The 26,451-nt window shown below is 40.0% G+C and overlaps 1 protein-coding gene across 1 annotated transcript in view; it reads left to right on the forward strand.

The window, feature by feature from the left end:
• zcchc7 (zinc finger, CCHC domain containing 7) overlaps nucleotides 1-26,451 on the forward strand; it is an 82,037-nt gene that overhangs the window by 44,643 nt on the left and 10,943 nt on the right. The window contains exons 4-7 of the mRNA XM_041785561.1: nucleotides 4,210-4,256; nucleotides 4,845-4,982; nucleotides 5,090-5,260; nucleotides 9,104-9,139. Coding sequence (XP_041641495.1) covers nucleotides 4,210-4,256; nucleotides 4,845-4,982; nucleotides 5,090-5,260; nucleotides 9,104-9,139 — 392 coding nt within the window. The remainder of the gene's footprint in view (nucleotides 1-4,209; nucleotides 4,257-4,844; nucleotides 4,983-5,089; nucleotides 5,261-9,103; nucleotides 9,140-26,451) is intronic.

Here is a 26,451-nt window from a genome sequence, read left to right on the forward strand (position 1 = left end):
GCAAGGCGTACAGTCTTTCTCTTGGCAAGGGTGTGCCAGCATGTCGTGCCCTAAAGGTGGGTTGTCGTTGTGAATGGAGAACCACAGCGGGCAGTGCGTTGCGAGGCGGGATACGAACAGATCGACGCTTGCACGGCCGAACCAAGTCCAAATCTCCTCCACCACTTGAGGGTGCAGGCTCCACTCTGCTGGGTGAGGACTGCCCCTCGATAGAAGGTCTGCTCCCCGATTCAGCTGGCCCTTATTTTTGCTATATCCTGATACACGATATATATCGCAATATTTTGAAATGGCCTCTCAGCAGCTGTAATTAATTTGGCCCAAAATGGCACTAGTTTGTTGGTTAAAATAGACTGTTCTATTGGATTATTATTATTATTATTATAAAGTCAAATTCAGTTGTTTTATTTTGAAAAGGACTTCATTCAATCTTTTACCAATAAATCAAAAATACATAAATCATGAAATACTCGGTCTTTTACAGTGGATGGAAAGTCCTGAAATGTTTTCTGTGTTATGTTTACTATTAGTGATTATAAAATTCTTATTTCCTTCATTAAGGGCGAAGAAAACCTACACAAAACCCAAGGGCAAAACCCAGCAGTCTAGTCCACTATTCAGGCTCACAGCTGTGATTATATTAGTCCCTTATCTGTGCTGATGAATGCTGGACCAGTTTCTGACAAGTTCATGACATGAGTTATGAACATGAGAGCGTCTTTAGACCTTATTCAATAAACTGTCCTGTGTGATCATGGGGGAAAAAGCTCATCTGGAGGCGGGGACATTTTAACTCCTCGTTGTCGGTGTTTTAAACTGTTAGGCTGAGATAAGTCTCCGTTGTTGTGGAAAAGTGGATCACATTTTCTGCTGCTGGGTCATCTTCTCTCTGACATGTACGACTCTGGTAGAGAGTTTTCAGCAAGATGTTCGCACCCAGTCAAATCTTGTATTCTGGGTTAAGTATCTTAATGAGATTTTTTAAATCCTGGCTTTTCAACAACACTGGGCTCATGTCTTTAGCGGTGTGTTGTGTTACTGCCACCGTTATCTCGGAGTCATCTTGCAGTGTATTTTAACGAATACCACATGAGTTTGACCTCCTCCTTTTCAAAGTTGAACGACTGCTCAACGCTGCTGATTAAACGCTGTTTCTCATTATTCGTCTTAAAAGGCATCTAAAAGAGATCTATCTAGCTGCTAACTCACAACGCTGCTCTGTTTACCTTCCTGTCCCCTGCTTCTCTCGCCGCTGATACAGAAACGTGCATGTACAGAGTTTTCTGGATGACCGGTGGAGAAAAACACATCTCTCTGCTGTGAGAGATGCATTCAGGGACAATGGGAGAAGCAAAACTCCAGCGAGAAATGCATGCAGGCTGCTCAAAACTTCCACTTAATTTATATTCGGATATTCACGATATAGTCATTTCAACGTCACGCTACATTCACAGAGTGAGGGCGAACAGGTAGCGCCAAAATCTATTTGTGGCGGGCCTAATTTATTTGTGGTAGTCTGCCAAAAATAAATAAATGAATGTATGGGAAACGCTGCATTAGGCAAGGGTCTGGCCATAAGATTGGCTTTAAGCCCTGACTTTTCTGCCTTTGACATGTGTATAAAAAGTCCCAGCCCTATAGTGGGCTTCGGGCTCATTTGTTTCTGTTCTATACATGTATGTAAATGTCCCGGCCCTATACTGGGCTTCAGGCTCATTTGAGTGCTTTCTGCAACCATGGCTCTTGTAGAGCTGAGTGGACAGATGTGCCTTGGGAGGAAGTGTATGGGGGAAATGTGAGGGTGTGTGCTTAGGGACTGAGTGTGCCGAGCGGTTTTCACTGGCAAGGGTCACTGCAGCGCTAACTTTCGCTTTAATACACCTGGCTGCTGTGGGACTGTGCGACCTAACAGCAGAGCGCCATATATTTTCCCCTCTCCCCCACAGGTGGTAACTAGGTCCTGTACGGCTCCCTCTGCTCGCCTGGCTGGACTGCTGCTGTTGCTGGCGCAGAGGGTATGCGAGCCAGCTCCGCGGAGTGGAGCGCTGGGCGGTCTGGTTTACCTCCGTCTGGTGGGGCCTTTCCCGGGACCGGGAGGAGCTCAGCAAGCGCTAACTTGGGCGATATCTCTGACTGGGTTGGGCAGGACGTGCACGGTCCACTGATGAGAGCTCACAAGAGCAGCGACGGATCAGAGATTTAAAAGCCACTGAATCCTTTTGTTGTCTTTCAAATTTGTGCGTGATATCTTGTATCGCAGGACCAAATAAGCCCGTAGTGGAAACAGGGGCATTCAGGAGCCTCTTTTTCTCCCAGTCGGACATCTGGGTGAGATTAAGCCACAAATGGCGATGGCCACCGAGAAGCCCATAATTCTCCCGGCGTCTTGAGCAGCACATGAAATCATGAGCAGGGAGAAGTCAGTAGCCTTTCTGAGCTCTGTGTAGGTCTCAGCCGTGGCCTTACCCTCGAGGTCACGTAGGAGATAGGCCTGGTAAGCTTGCAGGATGGCCAGGTTGTTAGTCATGGCGGCCACCTGCCCTGCTGCTTTGTAGGATTTCTCCACCAGAGAGGCTGTGAGCTGGCAAGCCTTGGAGGGAAGCTGAGGCTTGCAGGATGAAGAAGAGAGGTGAGAGGCCACGGACTCCTCCAGAGATGGCATGTTCTGGTAGCCCAACTTAGGTTCTGAGACAATGGAGGACCATCCTGGAAAAGCTTGAATGGGGGCTCTAGTTTGGTGCAGCTCACCCCATGAGAGCCTTACTTGTTGCTTGATGTCCTCACAACATGGCATCTGCTTCAGCGGGAGAGCTGCCTGCATCGCTGAACTCCGAAAACATGCTCCGCTGAGCATTGAAGGGTGTTGCGCCGGGGGGTCTGGCGATGGGATCCCCAGCTTAGTCACCTCCATAAATTCCTTGTGGAAGGGGTCCTTAGACCCCGACCCCACGGAGCCTCCCTCACCGCTGGGTATCTCCTCTTCGCCACATAAGGGACATCTCCATCATCTTCACCATACTCCTCCTCTCCTGAAATGGATGCCCATTCACTGGCATGAAATTCAGCAAGCTCCTCGTGCTGCAGAGATTCCATGACGGGAGGAGAGAGCTGGTCTGCAGGTGTGTCAGAGGGGCAGGAAGTCAGCATCCGTCCACGGGCTAGCAGGCTTGGAGAGAGCTGTGCTGGCCGTGGCGGGACCAAATAGCTGAGCTTGATGATGGAGCGTGGGGAGTGGGAGTCGGGAGCTTAAGAGGCAAAAAAAGGGGTCGCTAAAAGATAGCTCTGCATGTTCCTGTCCCAGACAGAAGACACATATCTTGTGTCCGTCCTTTCCTGCCATGTGCCTCCTGCACTGAGAGCAGCACTTCTTCGTAGCGTCCGACGTGCTAACCTGGCGACTCGTAGTACTACGTAAGCTAGGCTAACTGGAGGAGTGGCTATTGAAACTAACCCTGACCCACCGTAGCGTTGCTGAAGGAGGACACTTGTACTTGATCCAAGATGAATTTTCATTGCTCAACAAAGGCTAGGCCGTCTGTGCTGGAGCAGTTCAGACGAAAAAACAAGCTTGCAAGTATCTAGGGAAAGTGGTGTAACCAAATAAGCAGCGGGCTGAATAAGCTCGAATGACGTTGGCAGGTGCGCGGGGCCCTTTATAGCCTTAGGGCAGGCCCAGGTGCATCATGGCGTTGAGCCATTCACCTGCCGTTCAGGCCAAGACGTAACTTGGGTGGTGATAAGGTTTTATAAATAAAATTTTTTCAGCAGCACTGCCGATGACAGCTTGGTAGCATGAGTAAGAACTCGAGTTCAAAATGAAGTAAAACCAATATTGACTAACCCCTTATAGGATTATGCTTAAAGTCTAAAATTGTGAGAAAAGCTGGGAACTAGACAGTATGGTAGTTGTTTTGTGTTTGGGGCTTCATTCAAAATAGTCAGGGCTCACAATGGCCCCCTTGAGTGTGTGACACCTTAGGCCTCCAACTATTATATGCAATGCAATTCACTTCAATTAAAAACTATCTGTCTCCAGGGGAGCAGTTCAAGTACCTGATAGTACAGTCATACATTTTCCCGATATTTGGCTGGCATGTTTATACTTCCAATATGTACGGCTGATACATTGACTAAATTTTTCTGCCAAACCGATTTCGTGAAGATGATATTTTGCATTCCTATTAAAAAGGGTTTTTTTTGTCTTGCCAGATGCTGATGAGGATGGAAGCTGGTTGGTTTCTGACAAAGACAAGGAGGTAGGTGGCATTTAGAAGCTTTTGCATCTTGACATTAATATCCAGACTTTTTTATGCTTCTGAGGTCTCTTTTAAAAAGTTAGATTTATTTAAAAGTGGTACAGGGGAGATGTTTGGACATTTTCTGTTTTGCAGAGATTTTAATGGAAAATTAACATTAAACAAATGTTTATTTTCCAAGGATGTCTGATGTTTGTTCCCCTCCATAAAAAGTACCCTTTTATAACAATAATGCCATTTTATATACAGCCGATCACTTGTATTTATATGAGTTGGTATGTATAGTTCTCTTCGAAGTGTCATTGCTTCTGAGCTGCTGCACATGGTTAAATAACTTTGCTAAACTAGCTAATCTGTTTGTGTGCGTTTGTGTGTCGCTAAGACTGTAGGATGTTGCAGCTGATTGTGATAGCATCAGCCCCAGCCCTATATTGACGTTCTAAAGGCATTTTTAAATTCCAGGGTAGATGCACTTCAGCCAAAACATGGGGGTTTATTTACACTTTACAGTCAAAGTAACAATGAACGTTAAAAGGCTAGTCATATGAACGTCATATGGCATTGATGCATTAACCGTTTGTGTTTCAGGCTCAGATCTACAACAAAGACAAAGGTGCCAGGATGGCAGTGCAGCGGCTGCCAAACAGATATTACACAAGCAAAAGCGTCCAGTGCAGAAACTGCAACAAGAATGGTCATCTGTCCAAGAACTGTCCAGAGCCTAAAGTCAGTTCCATCAGTGTTCTGTCACATTAACAGCTTTAACACATCAAAAAAAATAAAGTATGTAAACTACTACTACTTAACTGTGTTAAATGTTTGTTTGCATGCAGAAATTGTTGCCCTGCTTCCTTTGTGGCACCCCGGGGCACATAGTGAACGAGTGTCCTAACAGACATTGCAACAACTGTGGACTGCCTGGACACCTCTACGACTCCTGCAGTGAGCGAGCATACTGGCACAAGCAGTGCCATCGCTGTAGCATGACTGGACACTTCTTTGACGTAAGTATAGCCTCCGGTGACTTTATATGGACTTTCTCTTTTTTCAAATCTTTGCTGTTGTCGGATGGCAACAATTTCTTATGAACTTAATACATAATTTGCAGAGCACTGTAATCTACTGATACCTGAAATTTCCAGCACTTGTAACCAAACAAATAATGGGTTTGATGGATCTCTATACTGACTTCTACTAATAATTCTTTTGGATATAATTAAACGTTTAATGAGTATATATATGTACAAGCACTATCCGGTACTTCAACACGGTTGGTCACATTTTGAACAATTATTGAGTTGTATAAAAGGTACAGTACTTTTTTATCGGAGGAATCCTTTACTCTGTGTAACAGAGCCATTAGTATTTTCTCCTTTTAGTAATCTGTATGTAATTTCTAGTTTAGCTTTTCATAAATTGTGAAGCCTAAGCATTTATTTTTCTTTACTCTATGAATTCCTTTAATTCCTTCTGGATTAATTGAAGTGTTGATGCTTTTCTCTCTGTTACAGAAAACCATGAAATTTGTTGTATTAAGATTCATTGATTCATTGATAATTTATTTATATCAAACCACTCTTTTTTTTTTTTTTTAACCACATCCAACACCTGTATTAAATTATAGAGAGGGGTCTGACTGCAGACCATGCGTTTTTGATGGCTACACTCACAGACTGATCATCTGAGACATCAAACATTAGAGACTAAGAAACATTCATAAATTAAACAGAGAAAAACATCAGAGATGTTATCCAGGATTGAATTAATATATAGACCCATTTTAGAAGACGTTGCACCAATGCTTAGCTTTTTTTAGCTTTAGCTACAGCTTACTTAGCTACGCTAGCTACGCAATTAAGATTACTACATACACCACTGTAGCTAAGTTAGCTTTAAAAACCTGTGGTTTAGCAAACATAGCTAAAGCTAAGATGGCAACATAGATAACTTACCCACATAGCTTACTTAGCTGCTTTGTGAGCTTAGCTTTAGCTACATAGCTAAGTAACTCCATAGGTCTGTAGCTCTGTTAGTTGAAGCAAAAAGAGGACAAAATTTTTCCTTCGGGTTTTTGACTTTTAATTTTTGGTAGCCAAACCCATATCTAAACCATTACTCTATCTCTAAACCAGAGTTTAATCTGATTTTTTAAAGCTTCAGCGTGTATTTCTGTTCTGAGATAAACAGCATCCCATTTGAACCTTCTGTGAGAATGTCTGTCAGACATAAACTGTCTGCAGCCAGATTGTCTTGAAATTATTACCGGAGTCGAATAGGGTAGTATCATCTGCAAACAGATTACACTTGAACAGCTTAAAAAACATGTATGATAGAATTTACATACAAAATAAAAAAAGGTTTGGTCCCAGGACTGACCCTTGAGGTACACCATAATTTAAATTGTATGCTTCTTGATTTTATGTTGTGAACAAACTGTTGTTTTGACAGACACCCAATATAAAAACAGATTGTCTCTGTAAGCACCTCACTTTTATTTCTTCATCGGTACCCCTGCTTTCCCTGTTTTCTCCCCCCTCTCTCCCCCTTCTTCCTCACGTGACGATGAGTGACCGGGGGTCAACACACGCTGCTGTTCACATTAATTGATACACTTCAGCAATTACAGCTTAGTTATGTCTCTGCCATGCTGCATATTCCAGCTGTGGACTGTGTGTGTGTGCAGTGTGTGTGGTGGCACTGAAGGGTGAATCTAATGACCATCAATGACAATTATCCCACCGCAACGTTCATTACCTTGCCCATTTACACTAATGCCAGAGAATGGAAACCCTGTGTGCATGTAAGAAGGTGCCTGAACTGTGCCCCCCACCCCCACCTCTCTCTCTCTCTCTCTCTCTCTCTCTATCTCTCTTTCTCTTTCTCTTTCTTTCTGTCTCTCTCTCTCTTTCTCTCTTTCTCTTTTGCTTTCTCTTTCTTTCTTTCTCTCTCTCTCTCTCTCTCTCTCTCTTTCTTTCTCTCTCTTTCTTTCTTTCTCTCTCTTTCTTTCTCTCTTTCTCTCTCTCTTTCTCTCTCTCTCTGGCTCCACCAGTCAGTCATGTACTGTGCTCTGTGTAATGGATGAGTAACCAGGTGAACACCAGAGGGAGAGGGAAGACCAGGACACATACTGCCCGCTCTTTCTCTCTCTTTCTCTCTCACTCACTTACTCACTCACTCATTCATTCTTTCTTCACTCTTCCTCCTGTTTACTTGTTCGTCTTATTCCCTTCCTCTCTTTTGCATATCATTTAACAACAAACAAAGGTGCAAAGTTGTGTAGTATTCTAATTACCCTTTTCTTCATAGAACAACTTTTTTTTCTGCGTGCACTCACAAATGATACTGTATGTGTGTTTGAGGGAGAAAAAGCGAGTCAGGTCTCTTTCCCCTGGGCCTTTCTGTGTCTCTCATTAAAGACAGACGGTTGACGGAGCGCGAGTGTGTCGCTCGCCTCGCCTGTCGCCCTCGACAACAACACACTACCCTGGCGGTCTGGAGGGAGAGAGCAAACAGGAGGGAGTGGATGTATGTGTGTGTTAATGTGCATCTGTGTGTGTGAGGGGGTTGTTGAAGAAAAGAAAGCTCGATGAGAGGTGGAGGAAGAGGCAGCTATCAAAATTCATATTTTCCCATCTTTGTATTCAAATCTAAACATCTCAGATTAAGGCTGAAAAAGTGGCAAGTATTCTTTAAAGGTCACGATTCAAACAAGCAGACGAGGCCAAAAACTCTCAATTTAATGTGACAGCCATTTACATATCATGTAGATGTGTGAAAAGAACTTGTTTAGAGTATGCAAGAGAAAACAAAACATATCCCTCTCCAAAGAACAGGCTCAGATTTTCCTCCACCTCTTTTTCTCAGTCTCTCTCACTCACTCAGTAGGTGTGTAAGTAGATAAATCTTGTTGCCCGCGGCGACTGCGGCATTTTCAATTTCCCAGTGGGAAGTGGCAGTGGTTGGGAAAGGATGTTGAAACGCTTAAGGAACAGCGTGGCGAAGCCCCGGAGATAATGCTTTAGCCACAGTGGGACAAAATGACTGACTGCTTTACTTACTGACTGTTTGAGTGACTGCAGAGTGACAACGGTGGAGGGAAACTGAGAAATTAGGGCTGTACAGGTTTAGTGAGAAACGGAGAAAGAAACTTTAAGACTCGGAGACAGTTTTTCTGACTCCTTTTACAGTAACCTATCTCTCTCATCTTTTAGGGGGTGTCTTACCTGAATGCCATTACTGTCTCCATGTATCTATTTTATGATGCCTTAAACAGTTCACTTACAGGTGCAGTGTATAAAACTAGGAATATTAGTGACATCTAACAGTCTGATTGAAGTGTTCTCTTCTGGTGATAACTCTGGCAACAAGGGGTATTTTACAAAATGTGTAACTGTTATTTGATCCATTCTGTGGTGCTCTACAAAAAAGCAAGCTGTAAAATCCAGCATGGCAAACTTGATGGAGGGGAACCTCCCTATGTATGAATAAAAGACTTACTCTAAGTTAATGACAGTAAAACATTTTTATATATTCAAGTCAGTAAACACTTATTTAGATTGACCTATTTATAGAACTAAGTGTTTTTCACATTCAAGCTGTAGGTTAAATAGACCAATGGTTCCCAGCCAGGGGTCTGGGACTCTCTGGGGGTTGGGGGGCGGCTTAGCTTCTCTTCATAACAAGTAGAGGGGGCTCCAATGAAAAGTGGTTGAGAACTTATGAAATAGACATTCCCTTTGCCATCAGTTTCCACTCCTTTTTACTTTGTTGTGCTCTGTTATCAAATGCATAATGTATGTCTCGTCTGTACTTTTGTTAACCTTATTTGTTTCTCTTTCTCCTCTCAGGCCTGTCCAGAGATCTGGAGGCAGTATCACATCACTGTAAGTATCATGAAACAAAAAACAAACTGTAAAATCTTCACTAGAACACTTAAATTTCAGTGCTACAATGAAACCATCTGAAATGCTAACAGTAAGCCTGAGAGACAAACACATAATTTTTTTAAGTGTAGGGTAGTATTTCAGTGTGAAAAAGAGTTTTTTTCTTGCTTTACAAACAAAAAATTCTTCAGAAAAAGTCAACAGACCAAACATTTTAAACCATCGTTCCCCAAAAAGTGTGAAACCGTTGTATTTTGTCTACTTTAAGGGCTGAACGATATTTTTTTTTTTTTTTTAAGTTTGCAAAGCAGATTGGTCAGATTTTTTGTCTGTCATCAGGCAAATCTGTCTTGCAAAGTCCACACCTAATATGTTTGTACCTTAACTGAGGAGGACGAGATGGTAGCTATGAGTGAGGTTTAGCTGTACTGCAAGCCAGTAAACAATGGCTGTCACCAGAAGAGCGATTAAGTCAGATGTAGCTATAGTGGCAGTTTGATGAGAACAACAGCAATTCTTTATTAAAAGAAGGACAAAGAAAGCTTTTCTTGGTGGAAAAAAGTTTTTGCTACTCTCCTAGTCACATTTGTTATAAATTTGATTCAACAACTAACTCCACTTATGGTGAACTGCAGCAGCAGCCTGTAGAACTCACTTTTATGTAGTTTACTTCCCAGGAATGCACATGCCTTCTACATCACATGTTTTGTCCCTCTGATTAGCCTGCAAGGTGGCAGACAGAGCGTTTATCTAATTGCTATCTGAGATTATTTTTTCAAAGTTTTTATCATTCCTATACACAGACTATGGACCGTTTCCCTGATGGATGTGAAAAATATCTCATGCGATGGATATTAAAAATATATATTTTTGGTGTGTCAGGTTTTTCTATCACAGTTACAATGTGCACATGTGCAACTGTCACATCACAGGATGGGACAATTTTAGTCATGTGACCTGAAGCATAGCATGCTTTCACTTTTATGGTGTTTGATGCAAATCAAAATGGCAAGTTTTCTTATTTTTATAACTAATCTACATTAAAATTCTGTTTGATATAATCATCAGTAGTTAGAGAACTGACCACAGAACATGTAGAGTCTGTGTGTCTCTTTTATGTAAACACACACAGACTACAGGTGGTGCTACTGAAATCCTACATAGCCTATGTCAATATGACACCCGGTACAGATGCTCAGTATTTGGCGGATCTTAGGCAAGTGCATTCTTGATATAAGCAAGCCCTTGACCCCGGTGCACAGAAATATACAACACCTAAATGCATATACATTGCTCTTGATAGCTTGAGTTACAGCAGCAGGTGTCCGTTGCAGTGTTTGAGAGTCACAGGGAAAGACTTTGAGCTTTATTTCAATTAGAAGTTTTGACCATGGGGCTGATCATGTAGACTAAATGTAACTTTTAACAGTGTTAGAAATGTTTGATGCGGTTTAAGTTGAATTGTGAAGTTTAGCCTATACAAAATATTTCATCCCATCTGTTCTCTTTTTTTCGTTCTTCTATTCCACATGGCTGTAGGTGTGTGCATTAGAGTCAGAAGGCTTTGGTGTGTGATGAAAGTAGGAAGGTGTTTAGATTTAAAATATGAAAATGGTGCAGAGATACAAATGAAAAAAGCTCAAATTGTTTGAGTAAAATTGTATTTAATGTATATGAAAATACACTGCATTAACTGGTATAATTTCCTTTTATAAGTGAAAAAATGACTTTTATGTTGCAAAAAAATGTGTTTTTTGTCATATATTGTTCAGCCCCATCTACTATCATACATAGTCTAATCTGGGTCTGCCTTATAACTTGAGTCTTTCCTTGTGCTTGTTGGAATTTTTCCTTGTCTAACATCTTTTTCTTTAATCTCACTTCCCAACATTTGTCTTGATCTCAAAAGTAGAAGTTTGATTGTCACATTACTTTATTTTATAGCCAGGGGCAACAAGTGTAAGCTGAGGCAACTGTCAAGAACACCACCAGTGCAACCTAAAAGGCATTTCAAGACAACTTATGCTAGCTTTGACACCACTTGGCTCCCAAGCTCTCTAACAACACCCCAAAAGGAGACTGTGGGGTAGAGGTCATGTTGGGAGCCAAGACATGGCACCCTCTGTCAACCTTGCAAAGAACAACAGAAAGCTAAATTAGCATCACTACTAGTGGCATTGATTTTAGGCAAATATTAAAGATCATCAAGACACATATGTTTGTATCAACTGAAGAAGTTGCTACTCCTTGGACAATCTAAAACACTTCGATTAATTGATTAAAGATGAACAAATCAGTACTCTATGTTCTGTTACATCCCTCAGGCCCTTCAAATGGGATCCTTTTCAGGAACTGGCCCCCAGTCCAAACTAAGTGAAAGCTCTGATATAAGGGAATAGAACTGCTTTTAACTTTGCAAAGGATCCTACCAGTTTGGGCTCGACCTGTGTATGAATTTCATTAAATCCCAGTGGATGTAGTAGTCCGTCCCTGAGTCCCAATTAAAAGCACAGATGTAGAAGAGCAAGGTTGTAATAAAGAAGGAGGGACTAAACCACAGCACACTCACCCTGCCCCACTCGCAGCCATTTCCCAAAGAGGCGCTGGAAAAAAATCTCTGTTGGTATCATGAAAGGAAAGGTGTGATACGATCAGTGGGTGATCAATAAGTTTGTTGTGATTAGTATTGACCTCGCCCTGAAGCAGATGAGTGAACCATAGTGGAAGCATTATCTTGGAAGATAAAGAAAGTGCTGAAAGTGACAGGAACTTTAATTTTCTATTTGTTTATTCCAGTCATTTTTAACCTGCGTGCTCATTTGACATCTGTCTGTGTGGGTGAGTTGTGTTCACATGTGTGCTGTGCAGAAACAATGTGTCAAAACGTAGAAAACTGTGTGACAGTCACATGGGCCAGATGTCAGCAGGGATGCATTCATTTATTTGTTTTTTGTGTGTTTATCCCGAATCTGAAGAGATAACTCGTTTTCTTGGCTCCTTATGTATGCATGTGTGTGTTTTAGTGTGTGTATGTGTGTGTGCATCTAAGCGAGGGGGTGATATAGACCTCAGCCTAAGAGAAAAGAGCAGCTTGTTTGTCAATTAAAAGACGTGATAAAGCATGAAATGGGCTGCCAGCGCCACTCGGGACAAGGGAGGGGAAGAGAGAGAGAGAGACAGGGAAGAAGAAGAGTGTGTGTTTGCATACATCTTGACGTTCACTTTGTGTGTGTGTGTTGGGGGAGGTCTGTCACTCTCCTCTATGGAGATTAATTAGCAGGGGCTGTCTAATGAAAAGGCAGCATCGTTAGCGTGAGGGTAGCACGGCGGGAGAGACGGTGGAGGGAGGAGGGAGCAGGACGGGGAAGTTCCAGGGGAGACGCTGGCAGAGAGGACGGGAGAGAAGTTTAATTGTTGCACAAGTAGTGACGGGGGGATTCTGGGTACATTTCACTGTAAAGGCTTTTGTTTTGAACCACAGAAAAGAAAATGATGAGATAACCTTGCAAAGCAGATGAATTGGCCAAATTCTGTGTCTGTCATCAGACAGATCCATCTTGCAAAGCTCCAATCTGAAACTTTTGTGCCTGGTCTGAGAATGGACCTGACCAATCAGCATTATCTGAGGAGAACAAGACAGGGTTTAGCTGTACTGCAAGCTGTTAGTAACTTTTGGACTATAGTTCTCTATCAAAATTAGAGCAAAGAACTGCACTGAAAGGTTCTTGTGTAGGAAAAGATGTCATGGCTTGTCTCCTGACCTTCTTCAGCTGATTGCAATTCTTACTGGCAGGCCCACCCATCGAATTGACTAGGCCCCTGAAAAACCCCATGAATGAGCCCTCCCCATGTTTGATTTATTGATGGTATCAATGCTTGTGTGTTGGATCAGTAGCATTGGTGCTGGTGTCCTGGCTAACGCTTCATTTTAGAGCTTAAAAAAGTGTCAAGCCATTATTGAGTTCTGATGTTCAAATTATTTATATGAGCCAGTTTGTAACCACTTTTCACAAATACTTCCGCCCATTTTGCCACATTTGTTTCCACGTTAAACCCATTTTTGCCGATTTTAGCTAATTTCTATTACTTTAACCTCTTTTTACTATTTAAGCCACCCATTTTTGCCCCTTTTTTGCCACTTTGTAACCATTTTTCACCCATTTACTGCCCATTTTTGCAACTTTTTTCTGTTACAAACCCATATTTGTTGCTTTACCTCATTATTTTTTGCCTCTTTTAACCTATTTTTGCCACTTTTTACCCTTTTTTTGCTACTCTTTAACTCCTTTTCACCACAAAGTTTTGCAACTTTTCACCTTTATTTTGCAATTATTTAATTAATTCTCCCCTTAAATTTACAGTTCCTTCTTTATTTAGTCCTGTTATCCTGATGTATGTGCACATTAGGGCTAAGATATGAAGTCTGATATTACTTTCCAAATGGTTTACATTGCTAACATTACCAAAAACAGGTAATTCTGTTATAATAGGTTACCTTTTGAAAAGGCCATCCTGTACTACAACATAATTATGTAGCATTGTTTTCTTGTTTTTGCTTTGATAGGAGTGGTTAAATGTAAAATATGGTTACCATATTATCTTTACAATGGACCATGATTTTCCTGACCTCCATGGGCCTCTAATTTGGCTGGGCCTCAGAAAGCTTCCCCTTTATCCCCCCTTATGGATGGCCTTGCTTACTGGTGAGGTATAGTTTTGTTACTAAGCCATTTGCAATGGCTGCCACTGGTGAAGTGATTAGTTTAGATGTAACTTTAGCAGTATTTTTTTATCAGGTATGAGCAGCATTTCTTTATTGAGCAAAGAACCACACCGAGAGCTTTTCTTGGCAGAGAATATGTTTTTGCTCTTCTCCCAACCAGCCTCAGCATGAGTTTGCTGCACCAACTAGGTCCACCATTTAGAGCTGAGCATGCCTACTTCCTCATTTTGTCCCTGTCACTCTGATTAGCCCATAATATATGGCAAACAGAACGTTCGTCTAGTCAGCCTTGAGAAGCCCTGCCATTCCCAAACACTTTGTATAGGAGGTTTCTTGGATGGATGTGAAATATATCCCATGTAATGGACATATGAAACAGTCTATCTAGGGTTTCAGGTTAAGAACAAGATTCTTCTGGACCCCTCTAAAATTGATAAACCCATCTTTTTTTGTTTGTGTTTCCTGGTGTGTTGTGTGTGACGGCATGCTTTAACGGGTGGAAGATTGTGACCCAGGTCTAATTGAAGTATTTAAGCCATTTAAGCACTGGGAACAGAAGGTCGTTACACATCCAAACTGGCATGGGGGTTAGGGGCGTGCATAGACACAAACTCACACCTGCACACACGCAGACACGGGGCTCCTTCTGTTTAAGACAGCCTCATTTTATTCATGATGCTGCTTATGACCCTGAACTCCCCAATGTGAGAAGGTGTGCGTGTGTGTGTGAGTGTGTGTGTTTGCTTTGGGAGATGTGACTCTGTCACCTTCCGTTGGGCTCAGCCAGGTGTGAAAAGGCATTCTGTCAGACCTCCCTGCTACTGGGTCCATTTATCCTCCCTGTGTGTGAGTTTGTGTGTGTGTTGGGTCCGTTTATCTTCAGTGTGTTGTCTGCCTGCACCTGGCCTTCAACTAACAAACTCCTCCAAACCACACAGTATAGACCACAAATCCCAGGGGTATTTACTGAGAAAGTAAGATACTGACACACATGGACACACATACAATTCTACAAATACATATAGAGAGAAGTAAATTGACTAAAAAGCTATCCACAACATTTTTATTTCACCTGTGTCACCTGGGTTTGGAGACATTTTTATACAACAGTCATATTCACACGAAAAGATTTGCTTCAACAACTCTTTCTTATGGTTTCTTTCTTTTTCACTCCCCCTCACACACGCCCAGAGACACTGGTTTTACAGTTTTCTTTTGCATACAGCGTGGGCATTCTTCTTTGCCTGCAGCCCCCTTCTGCCCACCTCCTTCCGTCTCTGTGTCTTACATTTTTATCTATGCATACAAAACTTAATTAAAAAACACAATGATTTTATTACATACCAAAGTTTTGTTCTTTAATGCTTTGAAGCGTTCTTTTTTTTGTTTATTTGTTTGTTGTTTGTTTGTTTGTTTGTTTGTTTTTAAAGTGATCAAAATATGTATGTATTTTTTTTAGGTTTCATAAATCTTCAAACTTAGTGTGAACTTCCAAGAGTGCCTTGAACAGACCGTGCAGCACAAGTGTAAACTTCCTTCTGTCAGACACACTTAAGTTTACATCTGAATGTTTTTCCCCATTCATGGCCAGAATCTGGATTAAGATGAGGTCAGACTGCAATGGTGGTTGCTTTGTCAGATTAGATGATTGCAGAGCCATAAACTGACTTGACTGATGGCATGATGGTACATGATCAGTCATTGTAACCGATGTGATGGCATTGGAAGGAAGAGGAGTTGGCCTAGACTACACCAGGAAAGAAGAATGTAAACAAACATACTTTCCTTGTTTATATTTTGTTAACAAGACCCCAAAGATACTTGGACTCCTTCACCTGAGGCAGAGACTTACTCCCCACCCAGAGGGAGCAATCCATCGTTTTGAGGCAGAGAACCATGAGCTTAGACCCGGAGGTGCTGACTCTCATCCTGACTGCCTCGCACTTGACAAACCGCTCCAATGCCTACTAGAGGTTCCTGGCGGAAGAAGCCAACAGAACCACATCACACAACCACCATCTACTCATCTGCAAAAAGTAGGGTAAAAGCGAACATGACGTTTACAGGCGGATGGGTGCTGGACCGTTGTGGTGAAGAGGGAGCTGGTCGATCTACCTCCCACCCCTCACCATGATCATGAACTCTTGGTAATGATGGAAAGAATGAGATTGTAGATACAAGTGGCTGAAATGAGTTTTCTCTGGAGGGTGTCTGAACTCAGTCATAGAGATGGTGAGGAGTTCAGATATCATAGGGCACTAAGAGTAGAGCCGCTGCTCCTTTGCATCAAATGGCGCCTCCATTTGGAGGTCTTCCAGGCATGTCAGCGGGGAGGCGACCTTGGGAAAGCCCCAGAATGCACTTGAGGGTTTATATATCCTGTCTGGTCTGGGAATACCTCGGGGTCCCCCCTAGAAGGAGGTGGAAAGTGTCTGGGATGGCTGGGTTGATTTGCTCAGCATGCTACCACTGCAACCTGGCCTCGGATCAGCTGAAGAAGATGGATGGCTGGATGAATGGTTGGGTGGATGGACGGACGTTTGTCTATCCAGACTTTATGATGAAGGATACACTAGCATGATGCTACTGTTAACGGCAGTTGCTCTCCAGGGTCACTGAAGTAACTCTGCTATTTCTCATTTTCTCTGTTTTTTGGGGGTATTTCGCCTTTATTTGGTTGGACAGCTGAAGTGGTACTGGAAATTTTGGAGAAAAAAAGGGAGGGAGACATGTACCAGACTTGCAGAGATCAGGAAACAATCCCAAAGCAACTGGTGTGTTGAGGACTGTAGCCTCTGCTTATGGGCGCGTGCTCTACCAACCGAGCTGCACCAGCGCCCTGTTTCAGCCATGGTCTTTATTGTTGTTTTCTATGACACACTACAAAAGATGAAATGACCGATTTTTGGGACAGATGGGTCCTGAATCCATAGACTTTTGGGTCAACCAATAATTATGCTGAAAGCTTGTAGTCTGACTTTTAAAACCTCTCAACCAAAAAAAATACTGATTTTTAATGGAAATGAAAAATGGACTGTTTAGAAAGAGGACTCATTACTGGGAGTCTTAGTGACTGATGCCAGGGCACTACATTAGATGTTTTTAGTTAGCTGAAATTTTTCATTGGAGCTGAAAATGTCAGATTGAATATTTTTGTTCAGGCAATCAATACAAGAAACAAAAATCATTAAAGTCACACAGAAATTAATTTGTATCAGTAAATGTTGGAATGAATCCATAATAGTTTTGTTTATAAACAATAAGAAATAGAAACCATATCAGATTCAGAGTAAAATTGGAAATCTTAATTTTGTTGCGATGCACACTAGTTACTCCGAAGACAAATTGGTTCAACAAAAGATTAAGTAGTTGCAAAATCCACGGCTGAAACCAGCAAATAAGAATCAAATTTGTAAAGATGCGCAATATTATTGGCATGGTGTTGATATACTAGATATAAAACAAAAAATTGATTATCGTTATTGACAGATATTAAGATCCTGATGATATTTATAACAGATAAGAAATTTGAAAATCCAACAATAAATTTCCTTTGGGAATATTTAATCAACAATTTGTGCTGGGAATACAAGTATTTTAAAAGGAAAATATAAAGTTAGAAACTGATTATTGAAAAAATTCAACTATTTCATGGATTAAGCTCACAGTGTTTCTAGATTTTGTTATTTTTCACACAGTCCTTTTAAAAATTTGTTGTTTCATGTAAAAAGACTCATGGAGGGTTGTGGTTACCACTTACTCAAATTAAAGTTCTTTCAAAGTTTATAACAGGGCATGACATTACATCACAGCCAAACATGGAGCACATAAAGTAACGAGAGATTTTACCAAATAAGGTCATTAGATTTAAGTTGCAAAGAAACATTTGTATTCTAAAATTACTTTTTTGTAGTTTGGTACATTAATGAAGTTAATTTAAAATGTTAAAGAAAAATGAGTCAGCCACACTGTTAAATAAAGCCAACAAAACTAGTCGGCTGTTTTGCTGACAGCTGGCCCTTATGGAAAGTCCTGACGTAGTGTGCGACGTAACCAGCAGACCAGTCAGAAGTGAGTAAAACAAAGGCATAAAAAGCCAATCTAAAATATGTAAAGATAATCGATTTTGAAATTGTGGAGTGGATAAAAACAAAATAATCTGATTCAAGTATGTTTTTGTGCATCCATTAATCTTAAAAGTCAGTTTCTTTGGCTGAATAAATACAATATTTTTCCCTTCATTTTCCCCAAGTTCTTTTTGGCGGCATATGGACAAGTGAATCTGTTTTAGAAGATGAAAATGTTTGTGTTAACAGAGGGGCTTGCAATATAGTGTAGATTTTCTGAAACCAGTACCAAAGGCCTTCTTTTGTTAGCCACTGGCTTAATCTTTCAGAGATAGGTAGTATCTTTATTTAGTCCATCAGGCATATATCCAAGATCAGGACCAAATATGTGACTATGGTCTTTTCCACATTCCTTGAGAGGTTTTTGATCAAAGATGACAAGTTTTTTTGGAAATGCAAAGAAAGGGATTAAAAAAGAAAAAGAAGACTGGAAGATTTAAACAAAAAAAAGATGAGAAGGAAAATGACGGATGGATGAAGAAGGAGCAGGAAAAGGCAGTCCAAGTTGACTGACCTGCTGTCCTTACACAGGCTGCATTAATGCATGTGAAGATCATGCATAAATGCATGGGTTTATTCATACAACACACACAAGTCACAGTGACTTTTTCCCTCTCTTAGTGCTGTCACGGACCTGCTGTGCTAGTTTAAGACCAGAGCGCCACCCTATGACTTCACCAGGAAGTGTTGGACCTCTTTTTTTAAAAATCCAGAGAGAGGAACGTGTCCAGTTTAACATCCCTGAGCATGTGGCATACCCTCATCAAAAAATTTACTTTTACACATCTTTACAGGATTGTTGCTACAAATTGGACTTTGTTTATAAAGTGGCCGTGTGGTTTTACTACCTATATATTTTACTTAAATGTGAGTGATTTAAACAGCAGAGATTGGAGGTAGGAGAGAAAGAGAGGGTGGTGTGTAGGAGATTCAGAGGGATGGGAGGAGAGAGAGGAGGGAGTGTATTAAAAGGCTGAGAGAGTGAGTGTGTGCACTCAGCAGCTGATTGGTGCAGGTATATCTGTGTGTAAGCATTGATTGGCCCTCTTTAGATAGCAGTGGTGACACCTGTATGTGCGTGTTTATTGATCAGTACCTCTGCTCAGGCAGTTGGAGTTGTGTCTGTGAGCAGATTCTCTCCTGATGGTGGTATCTCTGTGTATCGATCTTTTCCTCAGGGACAGGTGTGTGTGTGAGTTGGTGTGTGTCTTGGGTTGCCTGTGAAAAACAATCGGTGACCTCGAAACAAAAAATTAAGCTGTTTCGACCCTTTCCTTTAACTCCATTTAGTGTCCTTCTTTCTTACTTGACTGCCCCCTTTTTTCCCTTTTCTTTCATTTCTTTGTACCATTTTAAACCTTTTTGTCTCTGACTTTGTCTTGAAGGTTCTTTGCTGTATGCTCATATTCACACATGCCTTTGTTACCTGGTGGTGAGGACATTTTGACACTAAAATCCTCTTCTTTTCAGGAAATGAAATACATTTATGATTCTTTAAAAAAAGTTTTATGATACAAGACACTTTGGTATTTGTGTCATGTCATGTCATGTAAAAGAACTTAATGATTGTGTTTGCTACAAAATAATATAAAACACTGCACTTCTTCATTAATATAGTTTAAAGTATCAAATTACAGGTAGAGCCAGAATGGTTCGTGATATCTTGATGATGTGTATCATAATTAATCCTACTGAGTAAAATTGAATGTCTGAAAAATTAATCAAGTGGCCTAAAACGTTGTTCAAAATTAAAGTTGCATAGATTTCAAAGTTCATTTTCAAGGAGAACACGTTCTAGGCAGACTGATATGTTGTTTTGGGGTTTAATGAGTGTATTCCTGACAATGAATCATGGTTTCACTGAAATAAAATACATCTGGTCAACAAAATACTTTGACTTTATACAGTAAAACTATTACATCTTCAGCACTGCCATCAAGTTATAAAATGACTCAAAAGTCCTCATTTTTTGAGGATTAAAACATTGAAAATTTCATGAATGGTTGTAAAAGCTACAACAAATAAGAGCTGATGACCTCTAGTCAGTTAAATATGTATTTTTTACAAAATTAAAGGTATCTTTTTTTCTCTAACCTTTTTTATTGCAGGCCAGTCCTTCAGAACCTCTGAGATAAAAACCCCAGTGAGAAACTCCCTGAAACATGACTGTTTTTGCATAGTGTAAAGGTCTTTGGCTGGAGTAATGACTAATTTTTACCTCCTTTTTTGCCTTTTTTGATGATCGTCAATGAAATTAATATTTTTAAAGGAAACCATGCATTATGAAATACCCTAACCCTTCCTAACCTATAAATAAAGGCAAAGTAATAAAAACGTTGCAGTTAATAATAAAAGTGATCTGAATCTTTCCCTAGCTTGTAGCCATGTTAGACCACTGCGCTGCTTCTGATCAATATTTGTCTCACTGGGCAGCAGAGTGTTAAATGTGCTGCTGCAGTCTGCACTTATTGCTCAGATCTATTTACAGCCTTTTACCGCCACTGAGAAATACTTTATATTTCCTACAATATGCAAGATAGGAAGGATAGTTTCTGCATTTCATCAGAATTAACATCTGTATGCTCAGTTTATCTGTTAATTTTTGCATTTTAGTCTTAATAAGATTATTGTGAACTGTTATGAAGAACTGTAATATCATTTTTTTTTTTAAACACACCGGTTACTAACTGTGATGTAAAAAACAGTCATTAGGTAATATTTAATATTTGAAGTTAATATTTTCATACCTTGAATAAACAACGTCTGTTGTTTGTAGTGAAGAGTTTTATTGCAAAGGGAGAAATTACCTGACAGTTTTCTTTAGTAAATATATTATTTTTAAATAATTTTGTCTTAAAGAAAGTTATTAAGTCATGTTGAAATCTTTTTTTCAGTGAGATGGGGGATATAAAGACATAGAAGAAATGAAAGCTCTTATGCATTGTTTAGGTCAGTGATTCTTCAACATTTGCCCAAGGCACACTTAAGATCAGGCAAAAATCTCAGGGCACACCATTTTCATATCCATGTAAAACAGCCTCTTTAACACATGCTAGTATCTTTTTTTTTTTTTCTTCTATGATATATTTTTGTAAAATTTTCCTTGGCACACCTAGACTTGCCACGTGGCACACCAGTGTGCCTTGCCACACCATTTGAAAAAGCTCTGGTTTACGTGATGTCACACAGACGGAGTTCCATATCTACCAACAGGAAATGCTCCAAGTGGAGTATTTACTGTCACTGAGTGTGTGTGGTTCATTGTGTTCTCAGCATCGTTTTTTGAGCCCCTGATTAGAAATGAATCATGTAAAAGGAGCTATAAAACCATGAGTAATGGCTCCTCACATTTAAAAGGCTCTCTGAGTATTTAGTTGTGATGTCACTTCACCTTGTTGTTTTCTGTATACAGCTGGAAACTGTAAAGAACGAGTGTTTGTTGCCTTCTGTTTTATTTTGTTTAATCTCAAGTGCGTAAGTGTGACACACTGTATATTCTCTGACCTCACCTGGTCTCAGTTCAACAGTCGCGGCTTTCTGGCAGGTTTTGTGTTAGAGCGCCCTTCAGTGGTCAGACGGAGAACTTCACTCTAAAGCCATTAAGAGGTAATAAACTTCTATCAGTTTCATTCTAACAGACTTACATTAATAGTTAGGAATTAGATGTGAGAACCAGCTTCAGATTGTCCTGTTATGCCACTGAGTTTATTCCATCCAGGGTTATTTAAAGTTTTCCATTAAAGTGTAGAAAAGAGCGCTTCGTGGACTCAAAGAAAGAGTTTGTTTGAGCTGCTCTGTGGTGTAGTCACCAAAATGACAAGAGACTCCTAGACTCTCTTTAGATAATTTAAAAGCCACAGGGAGAGAGAGGGGGAAGACGTGGACCTCACAGTGTCAAGTCCAGGAATCGATCCCCTGACCAGTGCGCCAAGAACCGAAGCTTCTGATTATGGGCACCTGCTCCACTAACTGAGCTGAACCAGTGCCAGGACCTTTAAGGCCCACTTTGATGCATTTCACTCTCAAGCCTTATCAGGCTGTTTGACTTCCTGCTGAAGGCTTGGTACTAAAATACATCAAAGTGAGTTCTTTAGTTAAAGGCGTTGTAATTGCTGAAAGATAGTTTCAGAGTTTTTGTTATTTTTAAAGTTTGTCACAGCTGGCCTTTTGCAAAGTGGAAGTCAGGCATATCAAGCACATATAGTACTGGTAGAGAAAACGCTTTCACAAAGGTCATTATTTCAGTTTGAAAACAGTCAAATTATTGGTTTTAGTATCACAGGTTTATTTGTAAAAATGTGATATACTGATAAAACGTATTTCATATTGTGAAATGTTTGACTGGCTGGCAGAGACTCTCTCTTATTAATAAAAAACAATTTAACCCTAGCTGTACAGATTTCCTTTTTTCAGTCATTGATACAAAATAATAGTGGCCTTGTTGCTGATATTTTGTTTTGTTTTGTTTTGTTTTTTACAAAAAATTATCATAAATGAATGTGTCTATTTCACTGAAAATAAGCAGAAATAAGTGTGTTGGTCATTAATGTCAAGGCAAATTTGTTTATGCAGCATAAAAAATAAAAACAATAAAATATAATATCAAAAAACTACATAAAACTAAAAAAAGAGTCTGAAGCAGGAAAAAAAGAACAAGTTAGTAAAAAGCGATGCATATATGATACAGGAGAACATATGTTCACATACTGTATTAACCGCACAAAAACACAAAAGCTGCCATATAAACTTGACCTCACAAATGAATAATTTGAATATTAAAGACGGCTTTAGCCCTTTCCTCGTCTGTTCTTTCTGCTGAACTTGAAGTCACAGGTAAGTTTCCACCTTTATTCCCCTTTCTTCTTCTGTCCTTGCCCTCCTTTATTCTTTTCTCTTACATTGTGTTCATTCAGACAGCGCTCTGTAAAAATCCTTTAAATCCACGTCTCTTCATTGAGCTGTTTTTGCTGCCTCATCATTGTCCAGTACAGTAGAGTCCAGCCCTCTCACCTCTGTCGTGTCAAAAGACTCTCTGCTCTTTATTCCTCAACAGACTGAGACAATGAATGACCAGGAGGCTGAAGTGGAGGGTACATTAGTAAAAAGAAAATTTCTTTTGTGTGGTTATATCTGGTTCTGTTAATAATTAGCTGCCAAGTGGGCAAAAAAGTGACGTCCTTGAGGAATTGTCATCTAGGAAGCATTAAGTCATGGAGGAGTATGTTGTGGTACAGTTTAAATGACATTTATATGGTGCCAGTAAATGTACATAAATCTTTATACTTTTTTGCCCTCACATCAAGCTGATACCCAAAATTCACTTTTTTTAAGGTAGGTCCATTTTTTAAAGTCAAACATGCAACTTTTTGTTTTACAAGCTCTAAAAAAGAGGCACAGAGATGGACTACATCAGAATAAAGAGTATAGACTAATGTAAAAGACTTGATCAAACTTTTTTCCTCTTAAATTATTTTTTTCCTATGTAGATGTACCAAAGGTTTATGACAGTCAGTGTCTTAAATTGCTTATTTTTTAATTCTTGTTCTTTTTCCTATTATACATCATGAATCTTTTTACAGGAACTTTCAGGGTTTTTTTTCTTTAGTTGTTAATATTTTTTTAGCCTGATTACAAATCAGTCCAAGTGAACAGTAAATGATACAACACTACACAAGAGAACAGGGATGCACAATATTATCAGCATGATGTCACTGCCAGCAGATGTGAAAACTTCTGCCAGAATTTACAACAAATATATGGCCCCAAATCAGCTGAGATTATTGGCCATTTGTCCAAATAAGTTAGAAGAGCTTAGGCAGGACCAACAGACTTTAAGTCCTGCAGTTTTAGGTCTGAACTACATTTATATGTCAGTATTGATATAGTTATCAGCCTTAATTAATTTGTGATCAAGGTATCGGATATCAACAAAAATCTAATACAGCGCATCCCTACATGAGAAGAAGAAATGATACAATAATTTGAGGCAAAATACAGAAAGAAAAATATGCCGTTTAATACCCAAGGATAGAATAGGATGCAAAATTTTAGAATGAATCCAGTCCAGTAGGATAAAAATGATTAAGATAGCGGGTAGGATAAGATACAAACTGTGAAAAGGTGATATAATATGATACAAAATATATTAAAGGATAAAATAGAATGGAATAGAATGCAATACAGTTGGTACAATACGATACAGTAGGATAAATACAATAGATATAATGTAGTGTGATACAATACTATACAGTGCATTCAGAAAGTATTTAGACCCCCTTCACTTTTTTGATTTTCTTAGGTTTCATCCCTATGCTACAGTAAAAAAAAAAAAATTTTTACACTCAATACCATATCATGACAAAGTGAAAACACAATTTTAGAAATTCAGAATTAAAATGACATTTAACTAAAAATAAAATCTAAAATATCACATTGTCAAAGTATTGAGACCCTTTGCAAAAACACCTGAAATTTAGCTCAGGTCTTCTCCCATGATTCTCAGTCTTTGCTGAGATGTTTCGACACCTTGACCTGAGTCCACCTGTAGTAAAAGAAATTGATTTGACATGATTTAAAAAGACACAGACCTCTTTATAGAAGACCTCACAGTTTGCAATGCATGTCAAAGCAAAAGTCAAGCCATGAGGTAAAAGGAACTGACTGCAGTGCGCTCAGAGACAGCATTGTTGTGAGGCACAGATCTGAGGAAGGCTAGAAAAAAGTTTTGTTGAGCTCAAAATTACCAAGAGCACAGCGGCTTCCTTAATTCTCAAATGGAAGAAGTCTGGCGCAACCAGGGCTCTTTCAAGAGCTGGTCCTTCGGACAAACTGAGCAATCAGGAAAGAAGAGCCTTAGTGAGAGTGGTGACAGAAAACCCAATGGTCACTCTGACTGAGCTCCAGAGATCCCGTTTTGAGATGGGACAAAATTCAAGAAGAACAACCATCACTGCAGCCCTCCACTGATCTGCATTAATGTCAGAGTGGCTGGACCGAGGCATCCTCTCAGTGCAAAATACATGAAAGAGTTCACGTGGAGTGTTTTGTGAGATTGATGAGAAAAACAGATGTTTTTAACTGTCGCTGCATAAAAGAAGAATGAAAAAAGTAAAAGGGGGTCTGAATACTTTCTGGATTCACTGTATATACTTTATTGCCCACTTGATAATTTATGCTGCCATCTACAGCAGAAAACATAAATAAAAATAAAAGAAATAAATAATTGTTTAATTGCCAACAGAGAGGCACACACCCGTTAACCACTAAAAACACAAATTGTTAATAACTTATTTATATTTCACAGGATTTGCACAAAAACACACAACACAAAAAAGAGAAAAAATATGAAAAGGAAAGCTAAGAATGTTATGATGCTACTGCGCAAAGCTTAGATCTGTAGCAAAGACAGAGGAGTATTTGTCTTTTTGTTTAATATGTTAACAACTAGTCTTTGTTTTTCACTTTAAAAAAAATCCTTATCTTGCTGCAGCGTTAAATTAGGAAGACTCTCTAATGAGAGTTTATTCTTTGGTACAGGTGTTTTCAGACATACCAAACTGATCCATAGGAATTTACACAAAAAATTCTCTCACTTATACTTGAACATGCACAGGTAAAGTGTCTTCAGTGGTCCTGTAGGTTTTGTAGTTCTTTGTGCCTTCAGCTAGACTGTGTTGCTCCTGCTGCATGTTTGTTTGTCTGTGCCCTAAAGTGTGTTTATGTGTGAAATGTATATTTAGAGCTCTACATCCTGCCCAAAGCAACAGAGAAAGACTGAGTTCATCTGTACATTTAAAAAAATGAACCCCTGTCTCTGTTACACATGTGCTGTCTCTGTCTAATTGCTAAAAATGAATGAAATATCTCATCACACAGAACATGAGAAAGCCTAAGAACACCACAGCGAGCCCTCTGAATAGGAGGGAATAACTTAGAGCCAGATTTGAATAGATTAGCTTGTATCTTCTGTTATGCCTTCCACGGTGTGACCAGATTACCTCCAGCCCCTTCCCCAAAAAAGGAAGAGGAGGGGGGATGTTCCTCCAGTGGTGGCAACCCACCGCCGTCCAGCCCTCTGCATCCCATTATCGTTACATTCCAGGAGCGTTTTCCTCTCTCTGCAGACAAAATCAGGACTCCTTCTGATTGTGTTCACACTGATTGACTTGACTGACGGGAGGAGATAGGAAGAGCCTCTGGGAATTATTGTGAGTCCTCACAGGGCGCAGGGTTACAGCTTCGGTCTGAGGCTTTGTGAACCGTCAGACACAAAGGGGGCAGAAATCACATCTGGTTATTTGGAGAAACCCCCCCCCATCTTTCTCCAGATACTCTCCCTCACTGCACACGCACGCACCTCCACCTTAAATCGTCTCTTAAGAACGATTAAATTCTTGTTAAGTGAGAGTAAACACTATAATTAGATTCTTTACAATTTCGGGAATTGCACAATTAAAAATCCT

The sequence above is a fragment of the Cheilinus undulatus genome, linkage group 4 (assembly GCF_018320785.1).
Source record: "Cheilinus undulatus linkage group 4, ASM1832078v1, whole genome shotgun sequence".
Classification (NCBI taxonomy): domain Eukaryota; kingdom Metazoa; phylum Chordata; class Actinopteri; order Labriformes; family Labridae; genus Cheilinus; species Cheilinus undulatus.